Here is a 25,823-nt window from a genome sequence, read left to right on the forward strand (position 1 = left end):
TTACTCTGAGCCACTGAGAAGCAAAATAAGGGGAGCTGACACACTTTAAATGCAGACAAGTAAACATCCACTTAATCCTTCACATCAGCCTTTTTTAAGAAATATTTGACTTCACAAATGTTTGATGGGATATGCATGACAAGTGGGTGTGGATGATATCACAAATATATGTTCAAGTGCAGCCGTAATAATGAATCACATGTACAGCAACTTGCTAAGCAGCCATCACAAAGAGTAAAGAAGGAACAATTAATGCACAGTTACAACACAGAGCTATGCTGTACCTTATTTGGTTTTGTTACGGTCATATAATGATCATTTTAGTAATTTTAATCAGCTTTTTTTTAATAATTTTAATATCTGCATTTCTAAGTGCAAATGGTGGAATTTTCCTGCATTCATGTCTGACCAAACAAAAACAAAAGGAACATTCCTAATTCTGTTGCAGCTCCACAGTCCTGTTTGTCCAGCTCTCAGTGCAGGAGGGTCATGACCTACTAAAGATACACTTAGGCCTGCCATAGCACTGAGACAAAAAAAATCAGTTCTAAAGGTACAACAAGAAAAGATATGATGTAGTTAAAATGGTACAAATGCAGTAGTACAAAATGTAGAATTTCACAGTTACTGTAAAGTAATTAAGATATAGATTCTGTCCCTAGGCACAATGTAAAACTCCTCCCATTAGTGATTTTAACACAAAACCATAGAATTTGTATGAGCTGTATGTGACAACACAAAAGTGCAAATCAGTGGGACCAGACACTGCACTGACTTCACCGTGCCAGCCAACCAATGCAAAGTTTGCTCCATGTCAAGTCCCATGTATAAATAAGCAACTTGTGCAAACATCTGATGATAGTGAATAAGAGGTGTCACTGAACACAAAGACTCCTTTAAATGGAGATGACAAATCTGGGAGCATCTGTCAGTAACTAACAACAACAAAGTCAAGAGGTAAAAAGGGACTTTATTACCAGATTTGGATTTTCTTCCAAATACAGTGGTATTCTTTTACAAAAAAGTTTAGTCTTGCCTTGTCTTACCTTGATGTTGTCAGGTAAACACCACAACACCAAAACTCAAGCAACTCAACCAAACTCAAACTCAAGAAATAAGATTTAGGCCTGTAATAAATAAAAAATCTTACCTATATCTATCTACGAGTGTATATCCATCCATCCATCCTATCCATCTATATGCACATGGCCCTGCCAATTGTGGTCATCACTTTTGGGGACAATCTCCTTCACCCATCTACCCCTCCCTATCCCTGCCTGTGGTCCTGCCACTGATGTTGAGTGGGTGACCTTTTCTCTCAGCTAATCCACACCAAAAAGCCCTAATTACTGCTGCTGCTCCACCAGCCTCCTCTGGCCCAATAATCAATACAACTGATCGGCTAGCGGATCACCCCATCAGACACCAGCCGTTTACATGCGACTCAGCTTAAGTGTGCATGCATGTGTTTATGCATGTGTTCCTTTGATATCTAATAGAGAAATGGTACATGGTAAGAAAAGAAGCAATCAAGGACTAAAAAGAAGACAAAGTTTGGAGTGCCTGCACAAGCAACAGAAAATAAAGACAGTGAATACAAAGTAGCCATACACACACTTGTATTTACACACATTCCTGCCTCCAACCTGAATGCTGTGACACCAGTTGACCTTATTGAGCTGCTGTTGTGTAAAGTGTCCCTGATTAGAATATCTTCCCTTTAACCTTTAGCAGAGTGACGCGACTCCTTAAACCAAAGAAATAAGCCATGGGTTTATGCTGGGAGGTAAATGTATTCTGGTATTATTTCATTAAACTGTGGCATTTCACTTAAGTCCTGATAGCATTTTAAAGATACCCCTTGCCTTTTTTTTTGGAACATGCAGGTGTGCACGTCTAGAGATGAGCTGACAGTATAGAATGCACGCTGCCCAGAGCACTCGCACTTTTATTGCCATATTTTCTCCCCAATATATTTATGTGTACATCTGTGTGCGCAAAATTCCTGAGGGCATCTGCAGAGCAATAAAAGACACATGATATCAGAAAGAAAAAGGAAGTTTCATTTCAGAGACGGCTGTGTGAACAGACTCATATCTGATAAAAGAAGTAAGCAATCCTTCTCTCTTTTTCTTTTTTCGTTCTCCGTCTTTCACTTCTGCTGACAGTCTTTGATTGTATGAGACAAGTTAATGAAAAGCAACAAAGAAGAAGCGACTGGGAGCCTCCCGTGCAGTCTGCACCTGCCAGAGTGCATGTCTGTATGTGCATACCTGCCAGTGCCTATGTCAAGCTGTCTCGTGTCCTCAGGCATGCCAGTCAGCACGATGATGAGACGGTAAGAGAGTGATGAGAAGCTCATCCATGGCCTCAGGGTGAGGTACGTTCTGCAGATGTGAAATAGTTATGAATATATACTCCTATTCACATACAAGATACGCTGAGAAAAATATGAGGTAAAACACTTATACAGCCCAGGCTGTCTTTTGAATTGCTAGTATCAGGAGCTGTAATCAGTTCAATTTCTGCTGAATTATGTGACTGACATCACACAGCATGTTTTGTCTATTAAGATAGTTTGAATAATCACAGATTCTTATTAGAGCAGCATATACATTAAATGTGATCAGTTCATGGTAAAAAAGACCTAAAAAAGTTTTTGGCATCTCAAGGCATATTTAGGCTTATGTAGCCTCAAAAATGTCACCGTCGTACGCGTATTAAGTGTGATTGCAAGTGTTACAACTTTAGATCAATTTTAAAAAGTGTTAAAAGTCCCAGGTAGATTTGAAGCCTTTCATGTGTGCTAAAATGTGGAATGATGGATATTGGATTATTCCACATGTACAGAGAATCAGGATAACTTGCATGTTCTTATCAGGAAAATGTTATTTCTAAACTCCATAATTTGCAGGTATGTATGCAGATTGATTTTAAGTTGACCCTGAGTGTGGACAGTCGCCTCAGTTCGCCTCTTGCCCAATAGCTGCTGGGATAGGCTCCAGACTCCCTGCGACCCTGGGTTGGATTCAGTGGGTGTAAGAAATGGATGGATGGATGTGGTTTGGTCTTTGTTTTCATTACATTACTGCTTGTTATATCTTTCAAAACAGGCATGGACCACAGTCAACCACATCTCAAAGTAAAGAGGGCGTTAGAGGGTGTTTGTGGCTTCTTTGACTAGCATGAAAGGGATTTAATGTTGTGAGGGTCTGAGTAGTAAATAGGAACTGTCGCTGAAGCATGTTTCTTTTATTTTTTTACTTTCTTTTTAACTTTTCACAATGTTTCCAGAAATTTAGTGTTTTTTGATGGCTAAACCATGTTGTTTGTTTGCAGAAACATTTACTTTAACTGCACGTTAGCTGCCATTCCCAAATAAACCTATGAAACTGAAGGAATGCATGGTGGTAGCTTTGGTTTTATCCTGGCTCATTACCACTGGTGATGGTTCCATATAAAAAAGAAATGATACAGTTATTCCAGAAGCAACCTCTGAATAATAGTTTGTTTTTTAGTGTGAAATGAGCAAAAGGCATCATAGTGGCTATGGCAGTAATCAATGGATACATTTGGTTTATCCATCACCACTAGTTGAAGAAGTGACAGCATTACTGAGAGCAGTATTACTGTTATCTGTAATTATCTCTCAGCAATGGCAGGCAACCATTGAAGGAGTCATAATTAATACAGTTAGTATCAGATGTTGTAACATTTCATATTGAATATATATGTTGAAATGTAAATGTAGTGTCTCTTATGTGGAATTTCATGATATTACTATGGCTTTAATTAGGATACAGCTACCAACAATAAAATGTGCATAGCCTTTCTGAAGGAATCAAATCTACAGTGTAAAGCCATTATATTGATTTAATGGAAGCATCCAAAGAAGGAAATGAGCACCTGTATGTGTTAAATGAAGAATAAATTCAGTTTTATTGTCCCATAGGACAACATAACCAATATAAATCTGTGAAGGTTAATACAATCACTGGCAGTGACATCACTGCGTACACAACAATAAACATTGAGCTTAACTCCATCAATGTTTTTCCGATCTTGCACAGGGAGGTGCAATAAGTCAAGCTTGGCTTTGCCTGAAGTGGACATCTTTGTCCTGTGGTTTCCACATGTGCAAAGTATGTACAATAAAGTCTTTTGAACTATGTGTTTTCCTGACCAAAAGGCATTGCAGCAATTTGGTGAAAAACCCAGTATGTTCGAATTTAAAGCAATTTTATACTCATAATTACACTAACAATTTTCTTTGTAAGATTGTCCATCAACGACCCAAGTTATCCATTTGTAGTATTTGCAAGTGTTTGTGTGAGTGTGTGATGGTGAAGTGAAGACAAATGCACTCCCACAGAGAGCTGCCCAAGTCAGCCTGGCCTGCTGAGTGAAGCCCTGTGGTAATGTTTAGCTTAAGGGGTGAAAAAGAAGGTGAGTGGGAGAAAGCAAGGGGGAAGGATGAGGGGATGACAGGGCTGGGGCTCTGTGTGTAGAGTTAGTGAAGAGAGTAAAGAAGGTAGCGGCTGAAGGAAGGGAAGGATGGGTCATGGAGGAGTGACGGGGAGAGGGAGGGAAGGAAGGATGAAAGGTCCAACAGGGATGAAGCACAGGAGGCGTCCCGCTTGAGCTTGTCAGTCAGTCGTCTCTCACTGACACCTGAACCTCCGCTGACCTGGTCGTGACTGCCTCTCTGGCACAGGAGATATCATTGGGATGGGGGGGACTGACCTTTGACCTTTCACCTCCCCGTCACCACCACAGCACTCACCCTGCCTTCTCAAGAACCCCTTTACCCGCTTCCCTGCATTTCTTTTCAGCTCCTTCCCCTTCCACCCCTTCACCATTATTCTGGTTACCCAAACACTTCGACCGCACCGATTCATTCACCGTTTCCAAATGTAAAGAAGTTATACCTGCAGTAATGGCACAAATTAATTCAAATGAATTAATATTGCACATTTTAGACTCCCAAAAAATTTGTAATAAAAAAAATAATTAGAATCTTATAATACGGTTTCATTAGTTTTATAAGCATTAATTATCTGAGTGTAGAAAGCTTGATCACCTTAGGCCATTTATGATTACGGACGTGAAAATGAATAAATCAGGTGATCATGGTTGCAAATGAGGGCATAGCAGAGAATATAGGAGCAAGGGTTTAAACTGCTTGTTCCCCATTTACATTTTTGGAATTACACTAAGAGAAGATCGTTATTACACTTATGGTGCATTCACTCAAACTGTATGAGCACTATATGAAGTACAATATGAGCTGTACACTAACTTGAACTAAATATAACATGTAGTATTTGGAATACCAGAAAACATATGTATCATCATGTATCTTCTACTCATTTGGAAGAAATCTCAAATATGCATCAGCCCATCTGACCTCTCATTGTATAACAATACAAAGTGCTTCAAAAGGCACACTGATGTCAATCATGACAGACAGCAATAATTTGTGTTGTGTCCAGTGGTGGACCAAAAAATGTGTAGACTACATTAAATGTCTGTATAAATGTTTACAGTAGTTAGATTTCTTTTTTGTTGGAATTATTTAACGCATCAGTTTTGCAATTGAAAAAGCTGTCATTCAGTTAGTTTTTCAAACAGGTACATAGCCCTCCCTTCAACATGAAATAAAACAGCACTGACTTCATATCAAGACACAAGCCAGTAGGAGTATCCAGTCGAACCAGTGAGTCAGTGCATGTAAAGCTCAGCGAGTTAGATGACAGACAGGATGGCCTTAAAGTTTAAATTACACAAGAAAAACATGAAAGTAATATGCACAAAATGCTGTAGAAAATTTGTCTGTTAATGACAGAGATCTTTTTTGACGAAGCACGCAGAAGCGAAACACAGCTCCACATCCCTGATAGTGAGGCCCATTTTAGATGAGATGCTGGTGCTACAACTTGAAAACAACACGACTGGCTTTTAGTTTGGCTGAAGCTGACAGTCTGAGGGAAATAAACAAATGTGTCCATTGTTATGACATTTGATTTTAAATCAATGAAAAACACTACATTCAAACTTAGATGCACAGATGGCAACATGCCCCGTAAACAACATTACCGAGTGCAGGGAATTGCAAAGAGGTGGTCATTTTCGGTTATGTTAAATTCTTTTACAAGCTACTTTTCTCAGTTGGTTACATTATAACAAGACTGTTCCCCTCTCTAAAATGACCCCACACAATGTTTATTCATGTAGGCAAAAACAATCAGTGACAACGTTCCATCAATAGGTGGCCTCTGGTGGTACTGAGAGCGATTGCATGTAAATTATGAAAATTATTTTCATCATGGTGACAGAGGTAGAATGCACTATGTATTTTAGTCCAAACCATGATCTTTCTTAACCATAACCAAGTAGTTTTAGTTTGTAGTCTTGAAAGCAGCCATGGTTAAAAGCACACCGTCGTACCTTCCACCCCTCTTCCCACCTTATGAGGACTTTGCTTGTTAAAGAAAGCACATGAGAATGAAGTTTGCTCTTTTGTAGAAATGCTCTTAAAAAGTAATATGCAATTTGTGGCAAATATTGCAGACTGCATTCGTCTGTACTATGTACGAATATGAAGCCTTTGTCCTGGCTGGGAGTGTAACTTCTTTGCATTTTCATTGCCTGGCAACCTCACAGGAACCAATACCGCAGAAAGTTACTGCACCATTCTAAGAAATAGTCACATAACGCGTCATAAAACCACAATATCTGGCACTGTTGATTACTCTGTGGTGTGTAGTCTGTGACCTACTTGGCTCTATGAATCTCATAAAAATTTCAACACCACTGCAACCTTCTCAGAACAGAAATATTCTTAAGATTTCATACTAAGAGACCTATTTATCAAACCAGAAATACTACCCCAACCCTGTTGTGTCTTCAGTCTAAGCACTTCTTGTTGTAAATTACATTTTAAAAAGTAAAAGTAACTGCAATGTGTTATATAGAGAAACATTTTGATGGTTTAAACTAAATTACAATTAATGCATTTTGAATATTGAATGAATTCCCCTTAAATACACCTACAGGACATGCATAAAGGTCTTTGTAGTGTTTGAAGTGAAAATACTGCTTATAATGAGTTGTTTCTATATGCAGTGACATCTTCTGTGACAGTATAGAATCAGTAGAGAATTACATCTTCTGTGATCTTACATATTCTGAAAATAACCCTTTTCTAATTGTGACCTGAGATGGACAAAGCAACGCAAGTACACACACGCGCACACCACACCGTGCATACATATCCCTTGAGAGTCGCATCTAATCCAGGGTTTACATTGTTAGGACAACAGGGATAATCCTGCTAACAGGGTGTTTATCTAGAAAGTGAAACTGTTGAATCCCCAACACACACAATATTGACCTGGAGAGAGAAATAGCAAGGGGGTGAGAAAGCAAAGAATGTAGAAGAGTGTTAGAGAGGACAACAAAGAAAGGTGAACAAAGAAAAGAGGAAAGGAAGGTGGAAATAAGACATGACACTAAAAGGTTGAACTGGAGGAAGCACACAGACAGAGATGATAGAAAGGTCTGTGCTGTCAGGTATGTAGATGAGTGCGTGATGGCATCAATGCTGGAGTGGACACAACCGGTCCCTCAGGAAGACACGCACAGCAGTCACAACACATGCACACATGCATGGGCTCAGCGATAGAGCATATAAGCCTTAATTAGACATAGAAAACACGGACGCCTAAGCATAACACACATCAATAGAATAAGCTAATAAGGGTTGAGATAGAGACTTCCTTTGGTAAAATAGATAGTCTGCAACCAAACTGAATACATTTCTGGTAAGATCATAAAAATCTTGTCTATTTCATACATTTATAGATATAAATTGCCTGCTAATTTGAATAGAAAAGCATTAAGGCAATATGATATAAACCTCAAAAGCAAAAGCCTAAACTTTCTTAACCCTTACCAAATATCTATTAAAATCCTAAACTAACCATGAATATTTTATGCTGAACCCTTACAAGCCACAGCTGTCAGGAAAAATAGAAAATGGAAAAGTTGTTAGACAATGCTGTGACTCAAACCAGCTTCTCCTGCTTAACAGTCCACTCTGTAATGCCAGTGACCACCCACACTTCCTCCTTACAAGTATTTTTGAACATTTGATACCTGTAAATGATGACAGTTCTCCATAATGAAGAACAGAAGCATATCACAATTTTTCAGGCTATTCTTCTTTTGTTTTTTAATATCTCATCTAGTACTAGAGGCCTTTATTTGACAGTAGCTGAACAGGATAAGCAAAGAAAGGGGAGATAACATGCAACAATGACCCACAGGCCGGTTGCGATGAGGACCAACAGCTTCCACACACGGGGCACCCACCCAACCAGTTGAGCCACACTGTGTCCTTTTTGAAGGCAATTCTTTACCTTCCTAAAGCACAACTCACTCCTACAGCGATGCAGCTTCGGCGGTCATATTTCCTTTCCAACCTGGTTGAAGTAATTAGTTCTAACAGAAAACTGTTACTACTTTTGAAAGAGCCTTAGATCACATACCATACACATCAAGTTAAAGAATATACCATTTTTGTGAGTACATTCAGGTTAAAACTATGTCTTATTGATAATTCACAGGAAAGTACTCATCTTTACTACATAATGTGTTGACCTAAAGCAAACCTGACAGGAACATTTAAGTAAAATTAATCATCTTTAAAGTAATAGTCTACAAAATAATACTCTTCTTTGCCATTCAGTCATTATTTTTTATTTAGTGCTTTACTAATGACTCCAACCCACATGACCCTAAGCTATAAAGTAAATGGATAAATTGATTGAAGTTGAGACATACTTTAAATCAAGTACTGTATCCAATGCTGTGAATTATTTTAGTCAGATTTTACTGTTTGTGACGCTGTTTTCTGTTTGGGGTTGGTTGATATTTATATGACGACCCAGTGCTCAAGCTAACTGCTGAATCTGTCCTCCTCCGCAAACGGTTCATTATGCTGGAAATAGAAAAACGCATTGCTTCCAGTGTGCAAGCGAATACATCCTGAAGATATTACCAGCACAAGATGCATATTGGGGTAAGTTTCATCACTTGGGCATGGGACTGAATTAATGATGTTCAGTGCCAGAGGTAGATGTCACTTAAGTCTTCATTTCCATAGAAGATTAGTAGCTTAATACTCCAACACAAGCCATTCCTGGTGTGAGGCCCCACTCTCAATCCATCATCCCTTCATGCTTCAGCTAGACTGCTGCATGATCATACAAGATCATAAACATTCACATATTTTTTCTGAATGTATTCATCTTTGTAGCATACTATGGTATAAGAGCACTTCAATATTTCTGTTTGAAGTAATAAACTTGTAAACTTGTTTAGTTTTAACTTATGCTTTGTCCACTGTGCTCTGGGCACTGGCCATCTTGTGGTGTATTTTATAGGTATTTCCATTAAACTGTGAAGTGAATATGAAGAAAACTTTTGAAATGTTGCTTCATATTCAAATGCACAAATGGCCTGTTTCCATTACTTGGTTTTGACCGAATGAACTAGGCTGGCTGCATGATGTTGTCAGCAGGTTGTGGTATAAGCTACATTACACATGGCAGTTATAAACAGTGCATTAGAGCTAACTAGAAACAAAAACTTTGAGGAAAAAGACAAGAAAAGAAAAAGAAAAATCGAGCTGCTTCTGCCACAAATAAAAGAAAATTGATTAGAGGTCCTCTGGAATTCTTTTCAACTTGATATGTTGTGTTTACTCTTTCATGTTAGAGAGACTTGGCCATTTTTATTCTCTAAAAGCAGAAATTCGAGACTTTCATTTGATCATTCATTTTTTTTACACACAGAATCAAAAATAAACATTAATAAAAGCACCTCAAGGGAGCATACAAATATTTGTATTGCAAAACTTTTTGTTTTCCACTTACATCAACTTTTTCTGATGTGCAAGTTCAAAATGTGACTTAAAAATCAACCAATAGAAATCTAACTCTTGACTTATTTTCTGCCTTCACTAACTGAAACAGAATCTTCATTGAGTTTTAGGACCACCTTAGATACACATTAAATAATAAGAGTAAAATATGAAAACAAAGTAATTAAAAAGCACAAATGAAAGAAAAGCTCAGTCTCACCAGAATTATTTCAATAGGTTCATTTGTCTGCATCTCCAAAATAGTTGTGTCACAATAATGGTTGTACATTGTAATGGTTGTAATATGGCAACGTATCCCAAGGCTGTTGACTTCTGTCGGGCAGCATCAATGTGACATGATGGGAATCTCATCCCATTAAAAATTAAATGGGTAAGCTCTGACAATTTATAGGATTTCTAAATGGCATTGAGTATTTTGTAGTATGTAAACCCAATGGTGTATGTTGATTATAACGCAAAACATTTGTTTTTAACTCCTAACCCTAACCATATATGACTGACAAGTGAAAATACTGTGTAAAAGATTGTACAGGGAGGGTCACGAGCTCGCAATGTGTTGACTTGAGGTCAAGAATTATTTACTTCTGCCGCCCCCACCTTCATTCGTATAAGTGTTTGTGACAAAATCAATGTTGTCAAATCTGAAGCAAAATTAGGAAAGCAGACATGAATATATATTTAGGGAGAGGTGTGAAAGCCAGCATATTGTAAGACACATTGGGATGTTGAATGTCGATATGATGTGAGTTGGTCTTTATGGACAGCAGAGTGGTAATCCATCCATCCATTTTCTATACCCGATTTAATCCAATTTAGGGTTATGGGGGGGCTGGAGCCTATCTCAGCTGTCATAGGGCGAGAAGCAGGGTACACCCTGGACAGGTCGCCAGTCCATTACAGCAGAGTAGTAATTGAAAACATAATAATAGTACAATTTTGGAGCCCTGACTCTGTAACATTTTGTGCTGTTGACCAACGCAGCCATTACTTGCTCTGTCATAAGAGCGGGTTGGAAACGACTAAATCGTGGAAACAAATTGTATCCTATGTGCAAATGTGGCCTCAAAGTGGCTCCTTACATTACCACACAAGAGCGATGAATTGTGTTACTCAGTAGCCTTACTGTTTGTTTTCAAAACTCCCACAAGAAGAGTGGTGGCCACACAACACAGCAAAAGAAGTGTGGGATGAGTTAAAGACGAAGGTGCCAAAATGTCAAACACTCTATTTCACAGCTTTTCTTCATGTTCAGGATTAATTGCTCTTTTTGTGTGTGTCTGTGTGTGAAATGAAAATGATTGAAAGCATTTAAAGTGTACTTCCTAAACAAAAACGAAGAGCTGTAAACAATTACAGGTCCCCTTCAAAACAAGTTATAGTTAACAACTAAAGCAGAAGAAATGGCTCTTTCATTTTATGTGCACAATGTCGTCTTGGGAGTAGATAGCTTCTGCACACAGGCTAACTGTACCACACATTCATGTTCACCCACACATCATACCCTTTATACTTTTCTCTGCAGGGGCTCAAACTTCAGTGGCTAAATGCCAGTCCTAATGCTGCCTGTCGGAATATTGCCTTGGCTGGCATTAAGTCCGGTTTTGGGGGAGATTAGGCAGGCAAGGGAGGATATCGGCAAAACAGTGGCAAACTTTAGCATGCATGTCAGGGCCAGGGGACGCTCTCCAAGCCAAATGCCAGTCTATAGATCGCAGAGGGGACTAAAGATCACATCATCGTCCATCCGGACATTGGTGACACCGGACAGCAGACAAGAGAAAGGGAGGGAGGACCAAATGATGCCTGCTAGGAAGAGGCATTATAGACAGCCGCTGTCATTACAGGGCAAACATGCACTAGTTCAAGAGCACAAATGTAAATACACACACAGGGTAACGCACGCGCCGTGACGATGCTATAGACAAGTGCTGTCATTAGAAGAGTCTCTGCGGAGCTTAAATGATAACGAGAAAGGGGGAGGAAGAGCAGGGAGATGCTGAGGAGGTTGACTGTCCAGCTGTCTGCAGGTGAGCTTGTGGCGTTGGAGAGGTCAGCTTGCTTTAACATGCAGCAGTAACACAAATGACACAAGGTACACACTAAAAGCACACACTTGTATTGCTATTAATTCTCATTGAATGGCTGAAACTACAATATTTGAATTTATGGTAAATGTAGCTGTTTATTTTCTCAACCAGAATCAGATCATGCTATATCTTCATCTTGTGTCTGCTCTTAGTGTATAATTATTTAATACAACATCTCATACAGGTTTGTCTGTTTAATCAAGACTTCCACAAATCAAATATCCACAAATATTCCACAAATTGTTTTTTTAACAAGGAGAAATTCTAAATGTTTCAGCCAGATGACACAACAATGTCAGTATCCTCAAAGGAAAAATACAAAAAAATGTAAAAGAGCACTCTGACAAACAAAGGATAAATAGGACAAATTAAAGGAATGGAATGATACTACCCAGAATAAATTAAACAAATGAATCAATAAATAGTGGCCAGCATGTTTTTCAGGGTACAAAATAGTCATCCAGTTACAGCAACGCTACAAGATAAAAAAGGGTTTAGAGATATGCAGCAAGGTGGGATTTGGCTTATTTAATGTTGCCAATGAGAAAATAAAGTTTTTGGTCAAAGGGTTAGGGTTTGAAATGAAAAGAACATGGAAATACACACAAACAAATTGAATTATGAAAAGTTCTGCATCAATTTGACAAAGTATAAAGAGGAGTGACAGGCTAAGTCAAAGGTCTGAACACTCTGAAGTGAGGGGAATCAGTGGCTCTGTTATACTGTTGGCAGTTTCTGGGTTGGTTTGCTTGTCCACTTTTCACTAAGAGAGAAGGGTCACTGCAACTCAGCACAACATTTTTCTGAGAGATAATCTTTTTTCTGCAGTCTTTTCTGACGGAAGAGATCTGAAGGTTGACAATGCCTCCATTACCCCATTAAAAGGGTTCATGAATGGGGCTGATGTGTTTGACAGCACTTTTCACCACAATCATCAAAACACTTAATGGAGAAATATATTTTGCAAGACTGGTGTTCCATCCACAGAGTTACATAGACTCAGTGTTCAGTTGTTCTGCCAGCAAATAGCGGCCCAACACCTTGCCAAGACACTTTAGATTTTTACAATATGTCACATGTACAAAATAAACTGTGAATAAATTAACAATAAGCACAATGAGAGGTACTTTCACTAGTTTGACGCAGTCTGGACCATATGCCACAAGCTAAATGCTTGAAGAAGAATTACACAGGAATTACTCACACTGTGGAACATAGAGGCAATGGAGGGTCAGAATAGTGCATGATTACTTTAGCCAAAAACAATTCAGTCATGCTGGAAATTGCAAAACTGATGAAAATAAATTATGAATGTAAGCAGTTACTTAAGACATGATTATGACCATCATAAATCTGAAAAATTAAAGTCATGATCACCTTTGAGAACCACAGTGCTGACAAAAAAAATAGATAAAATAATAGCATGCCCACTGCTTCGCTGTTAGAGTCTCGGCTCCAACAGTGCGATAAAAAGCTCTCATCTTTCTGTGTTAAGAAACAGCCATAAGAATACAGTTTCTTGCACATTTAACGCAGACTCAATTTGTTGTGTTAAGCTTACTGTTATGAGTACCGGAGATTCTAATCTAGACTGCTCTGTGCCTAAAGGGGACAGGCTATCAGGCTATCAGTGCATAGTTTCACTCCAACTCTCAGACTCCCACAGTGTGATGCGCTTCAGGGTGTGTACAAACGAGAGGCTTTGAGTTACACTAAGCCTAACATGTGTCACTAAAACATTTCTCTTATTCTTTACAATAACAACACTGCCTGTTTTAATATCCATATAGGCTGCAACTACTGCAATGAAACAGTCAGGTATTTGGGATTTGTAAAAACATAGGTCAGGGGGAGATCCTCAGCCACCAGCTCAAAATATGATATATCATTAAATGTGCTTGTTTCACTTAAAGCTCAATCAGAACTGATAACTAGACAAGTGCATCAAATGGATCACATTAAGCCGACAACAGGCTAAATCCTTAACATGATCTGATCTGCTTTCTCATGTCAGAAAGCATCACAAAGGTCGAGCGCTTCATTTTGCATCAGTTAACACACAAATTGCTCCCTAATCCCTCCCAGATTGTGTTTCCCGCGGTCTTCTGTCACAGCACACGTGAGCACCATTGCTCTTCCTATGAGGAGGACTAGCAGGTGCTTCTCAGGTAAAATAGTGTCAGTTGAGCTCAAACACCCCGACAATCGCTTCCCGTCCCCCCCAGCAGAATCCACAGCTCACATCATCTGAAAACTCCACCTGACATGGAGACGTTTCACTTGAGGTGCTGAAACCTGCCTACTTCCCTGAAGCTGTGTGCGTCCAAATTAGTGTGTAAAAGTGGTCTGAGGAGATTTGCGGTTCTCACTGCGACATGTCAGTGAGCATCTGCTTGAGGGCATTTTAGCATGTGCTGTTTCACCTGTCTACTTATTCATGAGACCAAAGGCTCAGGTCCTTGATATCAAAGGCTTGGCTCAGGCTCTATTTCCTTATTGACAAGCACTGCTGGCTCTGCAGTTTAGGGTTTGGGATTATGTTTTGGCTGTGTGTGCTGACCTTACATCTTTGGCTAAATAGCATAACAAAAGACACCCCTATGGAGGTTATATTATAAAAACAAGAAAGCACAAAATACGCAAAATAACGGGCAGCTATGACAAGGAAACAATTAATTTTCAATCACAGTATTTGTTTTCTAGTTCAGTCCCTGGAGATAAAGACTGCCTCTTTATGTTTCTGGAAACCTTGTATTTGTATAACGTCTGTGTTTCTCATCCTGCCAATTTATGTGTCTCAACTAATGCTCTGGCAAGACGCACAGCTACCAAAAATGGTGTCTTTGCATTCAGAAGGCAAGGTGTTGTAAGATACACGGGCACCGGGACAGAATGCCTTTATTCTTATTATGGGGAAATCATCGTCATCATAAAGTTAGAAATGCCCAGCCTCTAAACAAACCATAAGGACAAAACTACACATGCAATCCTTTTTTCCGTTTCTTTCTTTCATTTTTCTTCTTCTTTTTTTAGCCAGTAAACATATCAATGATTATGATAAGCTTTGGCGAAATGTTATGGTTAGTAGAACGTTAAGTCAGTTTTTGGTTCACTTATGGAAAAACAAATCTAACACACAGATAAAATTGTATCTTTTGGTTTTTGTAAAAAAAGATCACATTACTACAGTGCATCATTTAAAATTGCATGCATATTTGGTTTTGGTTCATTTATTAATTACAAATTGCCGGAGGAGATCATTCTTTTTTAGTGGAGCTAAAGTTAGATTAAAAGGTTTGCTAAAGTACACTTACATTTTGCCTGGGTGCATTTTCAAGTACAATGTCTGGGTTTCTATTTTTACAGGTTTAAACTGCTAAAAGATAACTTTGTAATGGAGGATTGGGCAAATATTAGGGTGGTAGTTGTGGCAGAATTGGACCGAGCAGAATATGAAATAGCAAAGTGACACTTAATTACAACCTATTTCTAACAGAGGTGGAGATTGATGGCACCAACTGCTGTAGTTTTGAAACACTGGATTTGAGCTCCTTTGTATCTGGCAAATGTTTTTGATGAGTGAAATGTCTGGACTGCAGGAAGGTCAGTTTAGCATGGAGATTTGTATACTATAGATACTACTGCAGAATGTGGCTTTGCATCCGGATTTCATCTGAAAAGCAGCGCATGTTTCTCCAAAACCGGAATATTTTCTTTGGCATTTATGGTTGCACTGACTCATCTATGTGTAATGTACTGCAATCAGGGGTAGTTCTGATACTGTAGGATATAAGATACTGTAGGTTTTTGTGACAATAATAATCTTGTTATCATACCTCTAAAACTACCAGTTTATAAGTGCTGATGGTGCAGATCCTTCACCTTGTCCTCTGCCATGTTGCACCATATGTTACTACAGTAACTCACAAGGGACAAAACATTGAATTTTTCATGGCCACCACAGCATTCTTAAAAAACTCCGAAGGAGAAGGCGAGGTGAGGGGTATTGATACTATTGCAGTTTCTTCAGTAGATGTTATTACACTGTTTACACTGAACCTGTGGCGGGTTTGAACATTGTGCCTCTTTTTGTCAATCTTAGAATCATAATATGTACCATTAGGTTCGCTCAGTTTTATCATCCTTGATCCAGGCCATTCTTAATTGTGAAAAGTTATGTGTAAACTGGAGAGTGTGAGTGGACGCTTGAGTGTGTGTGTTTCTGTCTGTCAGGAGCTGGTGCTCACATTAGTCATGTAAAAAAACAAAGGACTCGGGGAAGCTGTGATGGCCTACACAAAGAGCATCCAGGCTCCTCTCAGTGACACCCGATCTCTTGTGTGTTTGCATTCACATGTGTATGTGTGGCTAGATAAGTGTGTGCGTATGCAATGGGGCGCTTTCATTTGGGGGTGAGGGCGCCTCATTGGCTGCTATGTTGGGGTCAACCCAAGGTCAGGACATGTGTGATGGATGGACCTCTGTCTCTAGACCACTACCCAGCCCGCTCACAGTCCTCTCTCCTCCTGTGGGCCTCCGACTCGTCGAAGTACCCTGGCTGTGCTCTGCTATTTTCACATCTCTTTGTGTAACTCCATTTGGCACCCCCAAGTAGAAGGGCTTCATCAGGCAGAAAGGAGCTCAAAGAAAACTGCAGACAACTCTTTGAGGTGAGTTCTGCTGTCAAGATGTGGAGGTACAGCCCTTCAGCCTGTGTTGCTCATGTAACCTCTGCTTTACCTTCCTCTAACCACGCACATCCCTTCATCCCTGTCCTATACTTTCTCACACTTTGGCGTCTCAGTCTAACACACATAGCAGGACAGACAGCCACTAACCAAATGATGTCATCTCTCTTCTTCTTGCCCTCCTTCTCTTCTTCCATCACACTGTCAATCCCTCCATCGGCTCCTTCCCTCTATCGGCACATGGAGACGCACATCTGTCGATGGAGGAATTCATTTTACCTGCCAATCACAACAGGGGAGTGGTCAATGAGTGCAGATGTGCCAATATCTCGACTACCGTGATGAGTGACTTCTGTCTGTCTGTCTGGGCTTCCATCACTTTGTGTCTGAGCATATGCTTTCACTAACAGACAAAGACTGTGTATCTGAGAGAAGAAACTGCCTCGTTGTCTTGATGTCATTTTTCTGAGCTGTGTATGTAGTGCACAGTAACACAAGCATGGATCACCATGGATAAACAAACTACAACTGTCATTTGCAACAGACAGTTCTGATCAAGAAGGCATCTACTAGATATGTTGTTCACTAAAAGTGACTGTCCCTGCAGTTTCTATTTGGACATCTTCTAAAACACATGGGATTTCTCTTTAACAATAGAGAAATTGGACTCTACCTTAACAAATCAATACGTTTTGATGGTAAAACTTCTCGACATTTATGGTTAATGAAATAACCTTTTCATGCAAAACTCTTTCTGTTGGAATCTTCCGATTTCAGGTACAGTAAATGTCTCAGATCTCCATGGTCTCTCTTTTCTTGTCAGTCTTTTGTATGCATAAGCAGACACACACAGACACGCAATTATGAGAAACATTAGAACATAAAATCAACAAAGACTGTGTCATCAGTATAACTCAGAGGAAGAAATGTTTTGAAATGTTTTGCCACGTATCTAATTGTCCTGTCGTGCTTGTTCTTGGATCCGTTTAAAAGCAGCCTCGTGGCACATACCTTTTGAAAATTACTACATCTCATAGTCGGAGTGAAAGTGTGTGTGGGCTGCAAGTTAAACACCTGTACACTGTTAGATGGTGGCCTTTGAGTGTTTTTCTTAACTCGGCTTCCTTCTTGGGCCTCACAAAACCATTTTACTGTGTCTGATGCTGCTGGAGAAAAAGAATCTCACTTTCCCAGTGGGATTATTTTTTTCATTGTCATTGTAAATTTTGTTTTAAGGAATGCATGCTTGGCTACATCATCAATAAATTATATACTTTTTTCAGTCTTTGTCAGACAATATACTGTAGCTTTCACTGAATTGAGGCGCTCTATTCGACAGATTTTGTGCAGTTTTTGAGAAAAAGTTCCTGTTAATACAACAGAAGTTTTAACTGAGACTTCATTATTATAATGCTGGTGTAGAGCACCATTCAGTTTATTGTTGTTTCAAAATGTTGTAAATTTCAGAATGTATTTAATTTCTACAAAAAAAATGTGAAATAAAATAAAAAGTAGAAACATACACGTTTGATATTTTACTATGAAGAACCTGATCATTAAAATATTGTAATTTGAACAGTCAGAATAAGTCAGAATTATTCTTGCTGTACGAAATTATTTTGCGTTAAAATTGCGAGTAACATTGAGAGCAACTTTTTTTAAAGCTAGTTATTTGCAGTAAATTACTACACAATATATAGATTTAGTGTGACCATTTAAAATCAGAGTTTAGGTTGTATCTCTAAGCGTTGATTTCAAGTACAGGGAACGACAGATAACGAAAACAAAGGAATGACCTAAACCACTGCTGTTGCCTCCAGAGCTTCGATCTCAGACAATCCATGGAAGAAACAGCATTCCACTAGTGATTCTTATTACGCGCTCAAATATCTGGTTGTTATGCGGCGCACATCAAGCCTGCGCAAATGAATTCTCCACATATTTTTTGCATTACCTCTTCGAGCCTTAAACATTTATTCCTCCTTCCCATCGCCTCTGTGGTCCAGTGGTTTGACTTCAACATCTGTCATCATCCATGTGTTTATCTCAGGCCCTTAATGGGAACCATCAGGACCGACCAGATTCTAACGAATCTTTCTTTTTCTTTTTTTTTTTCTTTTTTTACCTCCTCGGACAGTATTTCGCTCAAACAGGCGGTCACAGCCGGAGTGTGACTGACTGCATTGATGTTTGCCCAATGTGGTCTGTAAACTGTAGTTTAGATTGGGGTGGTGCTGTGACAACAAACTCAAACCATGACCCGGGATTGACCCTGGGGTTTCATTTGAGGATCACCTGCGTTTCACTCTGGGAGGCTCCTGTAGCGCACAGCAGTGTGTGAGTGTGTGTATGTGTCCGTGTGTGTGTGAGTGTGGTTGTGGTGGGGGTTGGGGTGTTCAGGGGGCCCAAAACTTACAAAGTAGGGTCCAGGAATGCCAAAGGTTCCCTTAAAGCTTTCCAGAAACCCAGGTAGTTTTGTCCATTACTGCCGTATCCAAAATCACCTTGAATGGCAAAAGTGAAAATATCATCAAGAATAAAAATGTCTTCAATTTTATTCTCTAATTTGAAATGAGGGATTTTATTAGAATTTCAAATTTACGCTAAGAGTCTCAATTATGTTCAGGCAAAAATAAGAAACAATGTGAGACCCTGAAAAAATCAAACGTGTGGCTATCCCTGGTGATTATAATAGCAGGTAAATACAGTGTAATCTGAAGAATCGCCGTGAAAATATATCACAAAGGTAGGGTGACTTATTGCAGTTTTCATATACTCTAATCAAATCCAAATATATTATTCTTGATGGAAATAGATATAATTGCATTCGTTGAGACTTAGTCAATGGCTTTCCAAAAACCTACATATTTATAGATTAAAAATATGTATATCTGTATAATTTAATTTTCAAGCATAAACACCTAAGTTCTTTTTCGTTTTGTATTATGACTTTATTCATTTATTCCGGTGGGGAATTTCGAATTACTTTCTATGTCAGGAGAAATTTATTCAGTATGCAACAATTTTGTGTTTTGTCTCATTTTATTTTATTTCCTCTTTGCCACAGGCGAAGCCGATCGGTTCTGATATAAGTTTTTAAATCCAACTGGCCTCACAAACATGCCCCCGAGCAAGAAGTGTGTGTACATGCTTTACTATTTACACCGAAACAGTTAAAAAATGAGGGCGTCTGTAGTTACCAAACTAAAGTTACAGCCTTACAAAACACTCTTTGTCCTCTGCGTAAAAAAAAAATCAACACAAACACGTACCAAAAATAGAGAATAGATCAAATATTTTGTTAAAGAAGAGAGATTAATAAGAAGACAAAAGTGATCCTCGGCAAAACTTACTCTCCTGTTCCATGTGTGTTGTTGTTGAATTGGAATGCGCTGTAGCCTCAACGACTCTGCAGCTCGAATACAGCAGCTCCTGCAGGTGGATCCAAGGAAAAGGTGAATGTCGCTCATTAATCATGACAATTTCGGAGTTTCTTTGCCCTTTTATGGTAGGATGGACTCGCATCCTGCACACCAGGAATTAAAACAACACATGAACCAGGAAACGCCGACCAGTTCTCTGTCCCAGGGTGCCAAATGCAGCCATTTTGCTAAAGTTTGTTTCGAAATCATCATGTTTATCAGGCTCAAAAGAGCATTTGAAACGGTTTATTTACGTAAATCTATGGGCGCACTATTTGCTGGTTGTATTACAATGCTGTGCTGGAAGTTTTCACAGTTCATCTTGTCATCAGGTGGGGGTGATGACACCTCTATGTATCTTGGGGAACTGAGAAGTTGACGCTGACAGGAGCGGTGGGGCTCCAATGCTTGTCAATGGCCTAACCTCGATGCTTCAATCAATAGTTTCTTTTTTGTTCCCTCAATAAGCCGAGAGCTCGATAAGGTTGTCATCACAAATGACGCTGACTCCCGCGCTCTCATCTTTCCCCTGGATAAACATGCCTTTATTATGCCAATAACTCCTCACCCCAGGGACGGGAGCGTGCACGGCAGCATACATTGAATGACTTAAATGAGTAAAACAGGCACGTGGAGTTTATGTAGTTTCTCAAACTAGATAGATGTTTGCTCTTTTGTCTGTGGAGCTTGGATATATAGGTCCGATTGATGGTATTATATCCAACATGAATGAACCTTGAAGTTTCTCTTGGCTCTGTTTCTCCCCACAAACAAGACGCAGAGGAAAATACTTAGTGGCAAACGCACTTTAATACACATTGTTGACCCGTAAACGTCTCTCTGAACAAAACAGTTTGTGCTCCACTTGATTAAATAGCTAGCACGTAAAAGCCTGGGACATACAAAGCCTTGAATGACCGGTTCTGTAACTGATAAAACTCAGCGCCCCACTAATTATACATGAAGGCATTACGCATCATGCAGATCTCACACATTACATTCAAACAGTCGATGGACAGAGACCTAAAACACATAATTGATAGTTTTTACGGAACCACTGTAACAATTCACTGACAAATTATTAACAAACGAGGTTATCCCGTTGATCGTGATGCCTAATTGTCAGCATCCAGTGCCTCCAGACCGCATGTGGCCAAGATGCACACCTTTGGCACATTTGAGGTATTTGTTTGTGTGTGCAGATTTGTGACTTGACATTTAGCAGCGCTTGTCAGGAAGGGTATAAGTGTTGCACTGTCTCAATATAATCCCAACAGTTTGCACACGTTACGTCAACTTTCAAAAGCAAATGAACACATTTCAAACCATGACCGACACCTCTCTAGACAGCAGTGCTATCGCTCTCGTAGACACACGACACAATATAAAACAAATCTGAAGCCAGGAACTGGTCCATGTTATTTGTCAAAGTTCCCAAATAGTGCATTATCTTTCATAAATGTCCACTTAAAAAGTCATCCGCCAACAAGAACTTTGGTTTTGTTACACTTTCACTTTTGTATACGGGCCCCCATGGCCAAAGAAGTAAAGAGGCAGTTGGTCCTCAGTTTGAGGTGTAAGGATCAGCCCCTGTGGAAGACACCGTGGAGGATGTAGGAGAGGGCGTGGATGGGGCTGAGATTGACCTCTCAGATGCTGCATCGTCCATTTTCTCTTGAATGCTCTCTCCTGTCTCTGAGGCTGGAACTTTAGCTGGGAGAAGACCCTCTTTCTCTCGCTTTTTTTGCTTCATCCTTCTGTTCTGGAACCAAATTTTCACCTGAGTCTCATTCAGCTGCAGGGCAGCTGCAATCTCCACGCGACGCGCCCGGGTCAGGTACTTGTTGAAGTGGAATTCCTTTTCCAGTTCTGTCAGTTGCTTGGTGGTGAAGTTGGTCCGGACAGTGTTCGGCTGACCAGCATAACCGTACTCACCAGACCTTCCTGAAAATGGGGAAACAAATCGCTGTTAACAGGGCTAATCATGTTTGTGTTCTTATTACATTACATATAAACACTGTGAGATCAATTCCTATCCCTAAGCAAGAAGAATCAACTTTTACGCAGATTAAGCAACTTTTACGCAACAACCAATCATTATAAGCATTTATCTAAAAAGGAACTGAACAAGTGTTAGATTTTTTTCCTAAATTATAGCTAAAGAACATGCATTGTCGTACAAAGTATGCTAAAGTGACAGATTCGAAAATAACAATCCGACATTAAATTCCGTTTATCCAGTGTCCAGTACATTGTCTTACATCCTGTTTTAAAGAGTTGAGATCATTTAAACCATACAGACTGAGCCTAACATGTCCTCTGCACCCACCTGTTTTTGGTGGATTCCTCTTAACTTTCATCCAGTCGAAAGTCTGCGCAGAAGATGTGCCCTCAGACAGAGGTGAACAGCAAGCCTCCAGGTGAGCTGCATGCAGAGGTGATAGCGGGTTTGAGGCCCCAGGATAAGGGGCTGCTTGCTCGTGCCCGCCGCCATAGGCAGCGTGGGTATACTGCATCTGACCCAGGGGGGCGGCATTGTAACCATGGCGATGTTGAGAGACCATAGAAGAGGATATGTTACCAGAATACATCAGTGGGCCGCACTGGGGGAATGCAGTTGTAGAATCTACTTCCTGGTTGAGCGTGTAATGGTTATAGGTGGCGCAGAAACTTTGGGGTCCATAGCTGGAAGTACAGGCCGGATGGGCTCCGTAGGAGAGACCCAGAGAGCTTGCAGACTGGTATGATCCCGGCTGGTGAGGGATGCTGTCAGGAGAGGTCCTGCTTGCCATGAAATGGTCATCCGTCCCGCAGTTATTGACACTTGCCCCGCAGGATTGGAAAGTTGTAATCCCGTGGTCTGACTGAAAAGCCCTGACCGAACACGAGCCACCTTCACCACTCATCACGGAGTATTCTAAGAAGGTGCTCATTGTAGCATTGTTGTACGGGGGCCGAGGGGACCGTCTTCTGCCGAGACACCCTCTGATCTCTTCCTTTTCTCACTCTTACCCCAAGTGACCGTGCCAACCTTTACCTATACTCGGTCCTTATCAGTGGAGGGAGGGGGGAGCTCGGGCCGATTTCAATGAACGGGTGCTGTCACGTGGGCCCGGGTCAGCCAGTGAGGTACTTGTCCTTATCCCCTCAGCCGGTGACAGATTGGTGTTTGAGGGGCTATTTAAATTCCAAGCGCTCGTCGATCAAGGTGACGCGAGTCGCCGCTAATGTATTGGCCGAGCAAACAATGAGCTGAGAGGCAGACTGCAGTGGACAGCTCCGGGGTCGCATGAGGAGCGGGGTACTACATACATCTTATATAACCCCCCGCTGCGCACTCTCCCACCGGGGAGAAATTAACGGCTCACTCTCCACAACCTCGCCACGAGGATGGCCCCGCACTCTGACCTCAGGTACGGTATTTTTGGAATAGTGAAGCTGTGTGAGTCTCTGTGTGTGTGTGTGCGCGCGCGTTCACGTTCGTGCATGTGCCCTTTGCGCATAAAAGCCGCGGTGTCATATGTATAACCGTGTCATTCTCCCCTAGATGGATGGATGACTAAGAGTGTGTGTGTGCCACTGCCACAGGCTATCTGAGAGCTATTAATGTCTCATTCGAATGCGAAATGTTTCACGCTTGAACATTAAGGGATTTTCTCAGCAAATATTGTCACAGTGTGACAGTGAGGGAGAGGCAAGATTTCACTCCGGATTCAGACTGAGAATACGTTAATTCAGCGAAACAGATCTCTTTTTTAGCAACTTTGTTTCCCAAATAAAGTCGCCGTAGCACTGCCTGGCTTCTTGGGCAACCGGCACACCTAGTCATATGGTAATAAATCCCAACACATCCTGTTTTGTGCGTGTCCTTTCACGTCCTGTTGTGCGAAGAAATTGCATCCTGGGCTGAACTTTTGTGCAAACCTGTTTGCGTTTCATTTAACTTCACGCGCAAAAATGCGTTAAGAAAAGTTGCCTGAAGTGTTGCGCGGTTTTTAGGATGCCACATTAAGCTGGGTTGCCACAGGAGACAAAATGACAAGGCAACGCATATAACATTAAGGCAATGAGATATTATTTTTTTTACTCTCAGGTCATAGGGTCTGCCATGTACTCTGGTTTCACTCCAACATGTATTCATTATGCATGTATAGTGATCAAATGATATAATAATGCGAGGCCCGAAGTGGAGCTAATGCACGTTCGTAGCCCGAGGTGCGAGTGTGGGCTGATTATCCTGTTAAGTTCATCAAATAAAGCTGTTGGAGAAATTAATGACCACAGAAAGCAGCAGCGAGAAAAAAAACGGAGAGCAGATGCCCAACCTCTCACTGAGGAAGAAGAAGAAAGGGGAGGGTGGAAAGGGTCATATGGAGGGGTGAGCGCCCCTAAAGGCTGAAGGAGGTCAAGCACCTTGAATGCTCATTGGTATGTACATATGAACACCGACGATAAAGATAGAGAATATATATTATACTGCTATGTGAACATAAATGAAGTACTATAATAATTGATGAATGTGAGAGTGAAAGCGCTATCCTGTGCTATATGAGTGTGTGTGAAGGGGTGAATGCTGCTTGTAGTGAAAAAGTTAAAAGTTCCAATTGAATACAGTTTAACCACGGTAGTTCGACTTAAAAATGTCGGTGCTTTAGGAACGTTGTGCTGGAGCCCCGTTCCACTTGCTGATGTATAAGTGTTCCACGCCACATTTCATGGGGGATTCGTGTTTTGTTTAAGTCTCGCGCTAATCAGATAATCCACGAGTGCACAGACCGGGGAATTTCCCCCACTTCTGCTAGCATCATTAAAAATGTCCTAAATATTACTGTCGAAAATAACTTTATGATTGCTTACTGTAAGATAAAACAGAACTTAAATGTGGCACCTTCTGATGCAAACTCCACTCGTTTGTTCAGGACAATTTTTGAAAGTAAAACTTAATAACTTCTTGTCCATTTCTTTTATGCAAAGGAGTTTCTCCAAATTGTGATTCAGTGTACTTCTACTTGTTTGAGGTAAATGTATATTGTGATATGATGGGAAGATAAAATAGTTTGCTGAAAACAGCTTTGTCAAGAGGCACTTGTTATTTTCACAAGTTCAAGAAATAGAAAAAAATCGAAAGGGTGTTGCAAACTTCCCAGTAGTGAAGAAAGAAAAAGGAGGGGAGCGCATTAGGGTCAATACTCCCACCCACATCACCCTCCTCCCTTCTCTTAGTCTTTCCCAGCTGCCTCCGCAGAGAGTGAGTGGGCGCAGTGGATCCTGCCTCGCTTGCTCGTGGAAAGAAACTTCTCCATGTAGGCCTCGCAGCTTTCTTGGCTCTTTGTGTGAGCACATGTGCGCAGAAAAGGCGCGCTGTCTTGGAATGATTTGGTTATACAGGCCCCGTGGTTAGTCAGAGTGCAGGAGTGCAAGATCTGCCCCCGCTTTCACCCACCCCACCTCCTTTGACACCCCCCCCCCCCCTCCCCGACACACACACACACACACACACTACACAACTTTCCTACTTGTGTTCAGCCAGTCAGTAAGTGGCTTATGGCTTCCAGATTATTCGATAAAGTTTCGAGCTGATTTTCACTTGTGTAGATGAGTTTCTGAATCGATCCACGCCGGCTTGCGTCGCAACTGGTAGTTTTTTTTTTTTGTTATTTTCACACTCAGGTCTGTTGAG

General features: G+C 40.5%; 1 protein-coding gene and 1 long non-coding RNA gene across 2 annotated transcripts in view; both read right to left on the reverse strand.

Moving 5' to 3' along the window:
* Positions 1-16,999, reverse strand: part of LOC140275196 (uncharacterized) — a 30,270-nt gene extending 13,271 nt beyond the window's left edge. Inside the window, exons 1-2 of the long non-coding RNA XR_011908392.1 lie at positions 16,872-16,999; positions 2,274-2,387 (exon numbers count right to left, since the gene is read on the reverse strand). This is a non-coding gene — a long non-coding RNA (uncharacterized lncRNA). The remainder of the gene's footprint in view (positions 1-2,273; positions 2,388-16,871) is intronic.
* A 4,693-nt stretch (positions 17,000-21,692) lies between these two features.
* hoxa1a (homeobox A1a) lies at positions 21,693-23,082 on the reverse strand. Its single transcript, XM_072370383.1, has 2 exons — positions 22,473-23,082; positions 21,693-22,087 (listed from the first exon to the last, which is right to left on the reverse strand). The coding sequence occupies exons 1-2, from the start codon at positions 23,074-23,076 to the stop codon at positions 21,708-21,710; spliced, it is 984 nt and encodes a 327-aa protein (XP_072226484.1). The 5' UTR covers positions 23,077-23,082; the 3' UTR covers positions 21,693-21,707.
* Between the last annotated feature and the right edge of the window lie 2,741 nt (positions 23,083-25,823).

This window comes from Leuresthes tenuis, unplaced genomic scaffold, assembly GCF_036924035.1.
Source record: "Leuresthes tenuis unplaced genomic scaffold, fLeuTen1.0.hap1 SCAF_18, whole genome shotgun sequence".
Lineage (NCBI taxonomy): Eukaryota > Metazoa > Chordata > Actinopteri > Atheriniformes > Atherinopsidae > Leuresthes > Leuresthes tenuis.

Excerpts from the sequence above, each read along its gene's own strand:
- hoxa1a (XM_072370383.1), bottom strand. The coding sequence starts at position 23,076 with ATGAGCACCTTCTTAGAATACTCCGTGATGAGTGGTGAAGGTGGCTCG. Across the intron at positions 22,088-22,472 it reads GAGGAATCCACCAAAAACAG|GAAGGTCTGGTGAGTACGGT; the intron begins GTGGGTGCAGAG and ends CCCCATTTTCAG.